Source organism: Sapajus apella, unplaced genomic scaffold (genome assembly GCF_009761245.1).
Source record: "Sapajus apella isolate SASKATOON/1434 unplaced genomic scaffold, GSC_monkey_1.0 scaffold54, whole genome shotgun sequence".
NCBI classification, from domain to species: domain Eukaryota; kingdom Metazoa; phylum Chordata; class Mammalia; order Primates; family Cebidae; genus Sapajus; species Sapajus apella.
In genome coordinates this window covers 7,515,937-7,526,137 of record NW_022436994.1, presented here as the reverse complement: position 1 = coordinate 7,526,137, position 10,201 = coordinate 7,515,937, and the positions used below count along the sequence as shown (strand labels likewise).

The window sequence follows — 10,201 nt, the reverse complement described above, 5'->3', positions numbered from 1 at the left end:
GTCTCTGGGTAATGGCCTTGCACCTCCACCCTCCAGCTGCAGCAACTTCCCACCCCCTCCCTGGCCCTCAAGGCCTTAACACAGAAAAGCCTTTCTTAATACTTGTTGATTGATTTGCAAATATAACCTCACAGGCCCCAAAGAGGGAAGAACCAGAATCACCAGAACAGACAAACCTCATTCAAAAGTGAAAGCATGAAAGCACTTTAAAAAGTTAATATGCACAGACCAAAGCCTCAAGAAAATCTACCAAAATGTTAAAGGGTTAGTGAGTTCTGAAGGACTATGCAATATGAGTTCTGCATTCATACTTTCCAGTATAGTTTCAGAGTCCTCCATGATCATGCATTTAAGCAGTGAAAAAAATGTGGGGCAAGCCATCTCGGAAGATCAAAGTGTGTGAATGGGCCCCAAGGAAGCCTGGGGGCTTCTCAGGAGGTTGTGACCACCCTCAGTAATACTCTCTGCTGTCCCCACACCCTGATGGCCTTTGAGTTTTTCAACCACGTTGGAGTCCGGGTCACCTGCTGGCACTGTCTGTAGAATGCCAGAGGAGCGCCTAAGTCTCTTCCCGCCACAGATACTCAAATCACTCCAAGCCAAGGACCCGGGACTCACATGCCATGCCGCTGCGCAGCACCAGCACAGAGACCCCTGGGACGTCCGCCACGCTCCCACCTCCTGCTTGTCAGCAACAGCGCCTGCGTGTCAGCAGGCACATGCTACACAGCTGGCTCCCAACCTGGGACACCCCCACACACACAAGACTGCCCCCCCGGGGCCCCTCCCTTCAGGAAAAAAAAAAAAAAAAAAAGAAGAAGAAGCTCGAAGTACCCCCTGCCTCCCACCCACCAAAGGGAAAGGGACGCACTGGAGAGCTTGCCTAGGAAAAGTGGGAGGGGGTCTTGAGCCTGCCCACTGAACCCCTAGCTGCGCTCCTCACCTGGAGTCTCGAGACGGAGTCCTAGGGAGCAAAGTCCGCTCAGTCCCCACAGCGACCGCGACAGAGCTGCTTCGATCCCTGCCCCGAGTCCAGAGCGCCCGGGCGCCACCGGTCCCGCTCGAGCGGTCCTGCGCCCCAGCCCTGTCCCCAAACCCAGCAAGTCAGCGACCCCGTTCCCGGACCCCGGCGGAGCTGGCCCGCACCCTAGCCCCTGTCCTGGGACTCCAGTCGAGCCCCCGACCCCCACGCGCGCCAAGCCCAGTACCCGCGCGCCCCAAACCCCTTGCCCGTGCGCTCCCAGCCGGGTCCCCGCTCTCCCTAGCCTGGGTTCCCCAGTGACCCCATCCCCACGCCCCGAGCTCCCGTCCCACGCCCCGAGCTCCCGTCCCCCGCACGCCGCAAACTCCTTCCCCACGTCCCAGCTCCAGATCCCTGCGCTTCCCAAGCCTAGTTTCCGCGCCCCGGCCGCGAAAGCCCGCGCCCGGGCCCAAACAAAGACGGCGGCGGCGCGTGGCCGCGTTTTCTCCTTCCCCAGCCCCAGTACCTGGGAGAGCCCGCGGCGCGGTCCGGCGGGGCGATGGCCGCAGCGAGGCTGGGCTCGGAGTAGCGCGCGGGCGGGCCCGTCCTCCTGGCTGGCGGCCGGCGCCCGCGGCAGGGCCCCCTCGAGGCGGCGCGGGCAATCGCCACAGCCCGCGCCCGCGCCCCGAGCCGGGCGGGTCACCTGGCCTCATCACCCTAACAATGCGGCGCGCCTCCAGGCGCCGGTCGCCCGGGCCCCCCACCCTGCCGAGGTGCGCCCTGGGACCTCCCTTCGCTGGTCGCAGAGGGGACCCGGAATTATCAGACCCATTGAGCAGCACAGGCTCCGAGCGGTCTGGATGGAGGCTTGCAGGTTCCGCCGGGCCGGTGTTAGAGTACCTGGGGAGGCGGGTTCGGGTCCTGGTTCCTGCACAACCAGTTCATTCTTTCATTCGGCGCCTGTAATTAGGGTGCTCTCCGGGAGCAAGACCTACCCTCCCTCTTGTAGCTCACAGTCTAGTGGGGATCATACATAAAGGAGCACAGCCGGTCCGGAAAGCCCAGGGTGCCTACGTAGAAGCCGTGAAAGACCCAGCTAATGAAGGAAGGAGGTCAGGGAAGGCTTTAGAAGTCACATGACTTCTTAAAATGCGCCGGGACAAATGAGCAGAATTTAGGTAACCTGGGGCAAACCAGAAGAACGATCCCGAGCAGAGATTCTCCGAGAATGAAAGGCCTATAGGATGTCCACCCTGACTGTCCATCCCTGATATTCAGATGGCCCCGAGCTCAGTCGCTTAGCCTCAGTCTCCCCATTTGTGAGATGGGGGAATGGAAAAATTCTGCAAAAATCTGAAGTGCTCTTCACCCAGGGAAGTCCCAAGAGAAGTTTCATCAGCGGCTCATCCTGTGGCCGTTTCCAGGAAAACATCCTTCCCACCCCCCACCCTCCCAATCCCCCCACCCCTGCCTCCCACAAAAGAGAGGCTGATTTCATCTGCAGCATGGAGCAGGTGGTCTCAGAATCCCACCCGGAGCATGGCTCAGGGCAACTCTTGGAGGACAGTCACCAAGAACTGCTTTGGATGCTGGAACAGAACTGCCTAACCCATCTGCAGCCCTGGGGTCCTGCCCTGCTCCTCTGGCACCTGCAGCGCAGCGGGGGAGGGAGGGGGGGAGTGGAAGCAGGGAAAACGGCTTGTTAGAGATGGCAGAGAAACTGAGCAAGAATAGTCATCCTGGAAAAGACTGTTTCAGAAGCAGCCAACAGAAACTTCGAGGCTCCAGTTCCAAAGATAGCCAGCCCCAGGGTGGGACACACAGCCCATCCCACATTTCATCACTGAGAATGCGGAGCCTGAGCTGAACTCCGACTCCACTCCCATCACACAAGGAGAGACAAGACCTGCTTTTCTGGAAGACTTGAACAGCCTCACTATGCTCTGGAAGGTAGTGTTGTTTCTCAATCCCAGACTGACCTGGGTATTTGTTCCAAAGCAAAGGCTTCATGAGCACCAAGCCCCAGCCCTCAGAGATGAGGCAGGCTATTTTCCTGCCGTCTGGGAAACACCAGGCCAAGAAGCAATTCGATGAGTCAGGGGGTGCGAGAGAAGATGCCACAGGGGAAGGTGGGAAAGAGGTCACAGCCAGCTGAGCTAGGAATGGGGGTGAGGCTGGTGCTGTTATGATCCCCTTTGTCCTGATAAGAAACCAGGATCCGACATTCTAGGCAACTTGTCCAAGGTAACCCACCTGGCCAGGGGAAGAACGTGGGAAGAACCCAGGACTATCTGACTTTGAGGCTACTCTTGACTTCTCCCCAGCTGCCTGCCCACACCATCCACTCCTTGCAATTGGACCAAATCATCTCTTTGCTCAACCCTCTCTTGCATTAGACTGTGGTGACCTTCACACCCAGAGCCAATCAGGTGCTATTTAGTGCATCACAGAAACCGTCATAATACCAAAAACCATGTTGGCTAAATGACAGATGACATGAATTTGAGCTTCATGTGGTGTTAGGGCACCCATTTACAGGAGCTGTCACTGTTGCTTGCCTGAGAGCTCATCATAGTCAAGAAAACTCAGCGCAGTGTTAGGGTTCTCTGGCCCTTTGTCAGGCAGTATCTCCTAAAATCTCTCTAAACTGCTACCCACACCCCAGCCAGGTGGCCCCACCAGCCGCACTGCCCTTGTTGGGGTAGCAATGGAATGGGATGCTCCGACCACACCTTTGTTTCTGGAAAAGCTGTGACTTGGGTGCTCATTTATGCCGTGTCTATGGTTACATTCCCTGGCAGTGTCCCAAGAAAGCAGAAGAAAAACCGGGATCCAGTATCCCCATGCCCTCTGTGTTAGCTGAGGCAGGTGCTCCCCGGGCTCCCCACACCTCGTCCAGAGGCACACACAGGGAAGCCTCTCTGGATCCCCAGCCGGAACCTGGGCCCTTTCCGGAGCTTCGTTTCCCCAGCCCAGGGCCTCCCGACTTCCCAGGCTGCAACTTCAAGTTTCCAAGAAATTAAACAAAAACAGGGCATGGGAAAGTATCTGAAAAAGCGAATGTGCCTTTTTTCCATCTTTAGCCATCCAAAAAAAAAAAAAAATCTCAAATTTGAAAACAAAAGCCTCCAACATTTAGCTGAAAAATAAAAAAAAGCAGCAATATGCCAAGAGTGTCCTCTCCTTCCCAGGATGCCAAGCAGAGGGCAGGGGAGTCTGGGCAGAAACCTCCCACCAATCTCCTTCCCTGAGCCCTTCTCTGCACTCATTCTTGCTCCTCCCCTGTAGGAGTTCTAGAAGATTTGTTGGAAGCTTGTTATTGCCATGAAGATCATCTTTGCCACCGCAAAAATCTAATTTGTATCCCTAGATCAAGGGAAGTATACGAGCAATGACTTGGATATTTTTCCTTATTTCTTATTTTCTGTCACTGAAGTTAATATTTCCCAAAGACCAACTGAGAGAGACAGCAGGACACAACACAGGATGGAGTTACATAGCTCTACAGTGCAGTCAGAGAACTGTGGAGTTGCAGCATGAGCAAATGTCTGTGTTTTGCCTTCAGATACTGAGTCACCTGAGACTCTTACTGGGACACCTGGCCCTTTCCTCTTTTCCCTTTTCCCTTCCCAAACACACAAATCCATACCTACAACTCAAAAAAGTGGGTTTTACACTTGCCAGGCCAGGCTAGAGGCACCTCAGCTTTTCTGAGTCTCAGAACCTTTTCTGAACTTACGTAACCTTGGTGTTTGTGATGGTTCATGTCAGGTGTCAACTTGACTGGGCTAAGGGTTGCCCAGACAGCTGGTAAAAGGTGATTTCTGGGTATGTCGGTGGGATGTTTCTGAGAGAGTTTAGTGTTTGAATGGGTAAACTGAGTAAAATAAATCCATCCTCACCAATGTAGGTGGGCACCATCCAGTCCTTCAAGGGCCCAAATTAAACAAAAAGGCAGAAAAAGAGTGAATTCTTCCTCTTCATTCTTAAGCTGGAACATTCATTTTTCTCTTGCCCTCAAATATCGGTGCTCCTGATTTTCAGGCCTTTGGACTCAGACTGGTTAATTACACTACGTGGGTCTCCAGGATGCAGATGTAGGACTTTCAGCCTCCATAATTGTGTGAGCGTGAGCCGATTCCTGTAATAAATGTCTTCTGTGTATCTACATATGCCCTATTAGTTCTGTTTCTCTGGAGAACCCTAATACAGCACCTTGTTTCCAAAAACTGCACACCAGCTTCTACAAACATGGGTCCTGGGAGCTCACTGCGTGGATGCCCACTGCATGGATGCAGATTCAGGCTCTTCTTCCTAACATACCTATAGGCAGTCCTTGCCCTGTGCCAGCCCCCAGGCCCTCTGCTCCTAGGATCACTGCAGTAAAAAACCAGAACCTGAATGAAGTCAACATTGGTTACTTGGTTGGATCTGAGATTCCAGATTTTTCCAACTGCCAGAGCCTTCAGTCAATGGCCCCTTCGCTACCTCTGATTCTGGCTTGACTGACTCCCATGATGGGGATCATCCAGCTTTGTAGAAATCAGCCCATTCTTTGCCTGGTAGGAAAACCTTTCTTGGAAGGCTGTGATACTCTGATGAGATTATGACAGATGTCTCCCAATGGCTGTAAGGGAACTGGAAAGGGAGCCTGGAGAGGGCTCTGCAGGGGCTGCTTGAGAAGCAGGAGTCAGCAGGGCAGGTCTTTCTGGAGCCATGTGGGTAGAGGAAAGGCAGGTTGCAGGTGCGAAGCAGGAAGCCCTGTAAGAGCTTGGTGTAGGTTGGAGGGGCAGTGCCCCAGCCTGTACCAGGCAATCCAAGGAGGTGGCCAGAGGGGACGAAGACAGGCCGGAGGGGGAGCCCGCAGGAAACTGCTGAGAGCCTAGGCTGGAGAAAAGTGCAGGAGGGGGCCAGATGGTGGAATGGCTCAACTCCATACTTTAACTTCAAGTAGGTTGTACTAAGAATCCTGGAGCCGCACCACAACCACCTCTGCAAGCCTCAGGTTTTTTTGTTTTTGTTTGTTTTGAGACAGAGTCACACTGTTGCCTGGGCTGAAGTGCAATGGTGCACTCGGCTCACTGCAACTTCCGTCTCCTGGGTTCAAGTGATTCTCCTGTCTCAGCCTCCCAAGTAGCTGGGATTACAGGTGCCTGCTGCCACGCCTAGCTAATTTTTTGTAATTTTAGTAGAGACAGGGTTTCACCATGTTGGTCAGGCGGGTCTCAAACTTCTGACCTCAGAAGTTCCACCCACCTGAGCCTCCCAAAATGCTGGGATTACAGGCGTGAGCCACCGTGCCCGGCCAAGCCTGTTTTCTAACCTGTAAAATGAGAGTATTAAAACTAAAGCCACAGCCGGGTACACCGTCTTAAAAAAAAGCTAACGCCACATGATCTTTATGAGAACTGGATGAGATTGCCCTCCTGAAGCTCTTAGCACAGCGCCTGAGGCACAGGGAGAACTCAGTAAACTGAGGCCACAGCTGTTTGGGAGGTGCTGTTGATCCGGGCGGGCCTTGGAGATTGGCTGGAGAGGGGAATGAGTGCAACCACCCTTAAGAGGCGCCCTGGTCTGAAAGTGACCACTGGCCCCACAGGGTCTGGTGTCTTGGGGGTACTCACAGAAATATAGACCACAGTAGCTAGATCATTGGCTTGGGGCTTTGTGGTTTTGCTGTGTTGGCCATGAGCGGCTGGCTCATGCCTGTAATCCCAGCACTCTGGGCAGCTGAGGCAGAAGGATCACTTGAGATCAGGAGTTCCAGCCTGGCCAACATGATAAAACTCCCTCTCTACAATTAACTGGGCATGGTGGCACATGCCCGTAATCCCAGCTACTCAGGAGGCTGAGGCAGGAGAATCACTTGAACCTGGGAGGCAGAGGTCGCAGTGAGCTGAGATCTCACCACTGCACTCCAGCCTGGGGGACGAAGCAAAACTCCATCTCAAATAAAATAATAATAATAAATAAATAAAAACAATTATGAATTAGAGAAGGGAATGTCTATCGAGATGTTTTATGTCCACTTGGCTGCAGTCCACTGGGAGCCCAGAAGCACGTTGCAGCTAGGACCCCCACGTAAGGGAAAAGCCAGTTCTGCCGGCTCCCTCTGTTGCTTTGCCTGGAAGGACCTCTTTCTGCTTATTCTAGAAAACCTCCACCAACTTGGCCAGGTGCTGTGGCTCATGCCTGCAATCCCAGCCCTTTCAGAGGCTGATGTGGGCGGATCACCTGAGGTCAGGAGTTCAAGACCAGCCTGGCCAACATGGTGAAGCTTCGTCTCTACTAAAAATACAAAAAAATTAGCCAGGCGTGGCAGCAGGTACCTATAATCCCAGCTACTCAGAAGGCTGAAATAGGAGAATTGCTTGAACACGGAGGCAGAGGTTGCAGTGAGCCAAGGTCACTCCATTGTATTCCAGCCTGGGCAACAAGAGCAAAACTCCGTCTCAAAAAAAAAAAAAAAAAAAAAGAGGAAGAAAAATGAAACTTCCATCTTGTCCACCAGGTTTCAGCTAGGAGCCTGCTTGGCTGCCCCCAACACCTCATTGGAATGTAATCTCCTGGTCTAGGCTGTCTCTGACTCAGAGCTGCACATATTTCGGGAATGGTTTTCATCTCCACAACATCCCTACATAACTTTCATGCCGTATGTTCTTTGCTGTATGTTCTAGTTTCTAAAAATTAGACTACAGGCCGGGCGCAGTGGCTCACGCCTGTAATCCCAGCACTTTGGGAGGCCGAGGCAGGCAGATCACAAGGTCAGGAGTTCGAGAGCAGCCTGGCCAATATGGTGAAATCCTGTCTCCACTAAAAACACAAAATTAGCTGGGTGTGCTGGCGGATGCCTATAATCCCAGCTACTGGGTAGGCTGAGACGAGAGAATTGCTTGAACCTGGGAGGCAGACGTTTCATGAGCCTAAGGTCATGCCACTGCACTCCAGCCTGGGCGACTGGATGATAGAGCGAGACTCTGTCTCAAAAAATAAATAAATAATCCGAGTCATGTTGCCCAAATACACAAATACATAATAAAAAAATAAAAACTAGCTGGGCGTGGTGGCTCACGCCTGTAATCCAGCACTTTGGGAGGCTGAGGCAGGTGGATCACCTGAAGTTGGGAGTTCGAGAGCACCCTGACCAACATGGAGAAACCCTGTCTTTTAAAAAATAAATAAATAAGTAAATAAATAAATTAAATATTAGACTGCAGTGTCCAGTTTTCTGAAAAACGATGTCATTTTCTCCAAGGAAAGGAACCCTAGGAGTGGGGAACCCAGAGACTGGCCACCCGCCCTAGTGTACAAGTCTCCATAGTGCCTGGCCATATGCTCAGCTCTTCTGATGCCACTGCGGGCAACACGGTCATTAACCAAACTTCCCTCAGTGCTGCGGCTGTGTCCGTTTTCCTCATACTCACCAGGAACTAAAAAACACTCCTTGAATCATAGTAAACACTATCACTTGCATTTACCCAGATTTTATTCCCCAAGTGCCATCAAAAGAAACTAGCAGCTAGGTGCAGTGACTCACATTTGTAATCCCAACACTTTGGGAGGCTAAGGCGGGCAGATCTCCTGAGGTCGGGAATTCAAGACCAGCCTGGCCAACATGGTGAAACCCTGTCTCTACTAAAAATACAAACCAGGCATGGTGGTGCACGCCTGTAATCCCAGCTACTTGGGAGGCTGAGGCAGGAGAATGGCTTGAACCTGAGAGATGGAGGTTGCAGTGAGCCAAGATCGAGCCACTGCACTCTAGCCTGGGCGACAGAGCAAGACTCCATCTCAAAGTAAAAAAACAATCTCTACACACAATTGAAAAGAAACTAGCAACACCCAGGATGGGTGCGGTGGCTCATGCCTGTAATCCCGACACTTTGGGAGGTCAAGGCAGGTGGGTCACCTGAGGTCAGGAGTTCGAGACCAGCCTGACCAATATGGTGAAACCCTGTCTCTACTAAAAATACAAAAATTAGCCGGGCATGGTGGCACGTGCCTATAATCCCAGCTACTTGGGAGGCTGAGACAGGAGAATCATTTGAACCCGGGAGACAGAGGTTGCAGTGAGCTGAGATTGCACCACTGCACTCCAGCCCAGGTGACAGAGCAAAACTCCATCTCAAAAAAATAAATAAATAAAATAAATTAACAAGACCCTGCTTCTGGTTTTCCTGAGTAGGATTCCAGAACCTCCTCTGCTATGTCTAGACTTGGAGAAGAAAGCGCTATGGCAATGCTCTTAGGTTAGCATCCTGCTCACTCGCACACTTGGGCCTGGGATGTTGCTGGTACAGCCTACAGGGGAGCAATGAGCAGCCAGGACTCTGACAGCAGGAAGACAGCCAGAGTGGAGGCTTCGGGAGACACCTCCCCTCCCTTCCTCCCTCCTTCCTTCTCCCTCTCTCTCCTCTTCTCTCCCCTTCTCTCTCTCCCCCATCCCGCCTTTTCTTCCTCTCTCCTCTTTTTCTCCTTTTCTTTCCTCTTCTCTCTCTCTCATGGTCTCTCTTCTTTCTTTTCTCCCTTGCCCCTTCTCCCCGCTTCCCTCTCTCATCTCTCTCTCACTCTCTCTTTTCCTCTCACGCTCTTTAGACTGCAGTGCTGTAATTTTCTCTCTTCCCTCTCTCTCTTCCTCTCCTTTCTCCTTCTCTCCCCCTGCCCCTCAGTGTCTGTCCTCTCTCAACCCCTCTCTCTCTCTCGCTTTCTCTTCCCTCTTCTTCTTACTCTCTTAGGACACATATCCAAAGAACAATAGGACTCAGGTGAAAACTGGATGACAATTATAAGAGTTATTTCAGGCCTGGGCTCAGTGGCTCATGCCTGTAATCCAGTACTTTGGGAGGCCTAGACGGGCAGATCTCCTGAGGTCAGGAGTTCGGGTTCAGCCCAGCCAACATGGCAAAACCCCATCTCTACTAAAAATACAAAAAATTAGCCAGGCATGGTGATGCACACCTGTAGTCCCAGCTACTTGGGAGGCTGAGGCAGGAGAATCACTTAAACTCAGGAGGTGGAGGTTGCAGTGCGCCAAAGTCTGCACTCCAGCATGGGTGACAGAGCAAGACTCTATTTCCAAAAAAATAAAGAATTATTTCTCAGAGGACATAGTGAGCTGTCATGTTTGGGGTCTTAAGGGATGCCACCCTTCCTTGGTCTCTCTCACTAGTGGAGAGATTCACATTCGAGACCCAGCTTGTCACTGGCAGTGAGATGGAGACCTCCTTCCCCTCTAGCCCA

General features: G+C 52.3%; 1 protein-coding gene across 6 annotated transcripts in view; it reads right to left on the bottom strand.

Annotated features, from left to right (window-relative positions):
* TNS3 (tensin 3) overlaps nucleotides 1-1,971 on the bottom strand; it is a 315,320-nt gene extending 313,349 nt beyond the window's left edge. For 2 of the 6 annotated variants that reach the window (XM_032244260.1, XM_032244261.1), the window contains exon 1: nucleotides 1,488-1,558. Coding sequence is in view for 1 of the 6 variants with exons in the window: in XM_032244265.1 (XP_032100156.1) it covers nucleotides 1,862-1,906 (45 nt within the window). In the remaining 5 variants the exon portion in view is untranslated. Of the gene's footprint in view, nucleotides 1-1,487; nucleotides 1,615-1,861 lie in introns of those variants that run through there. The other 4 variants (XM_032244265.1, XM_032244267.1, XM_032244273.1 and 1 more) reach the window with 4 other exon arrangements.
* Between the last annotated feature and the right edge of the window lie 8,230 nt (nucleotides 1,972-10,201).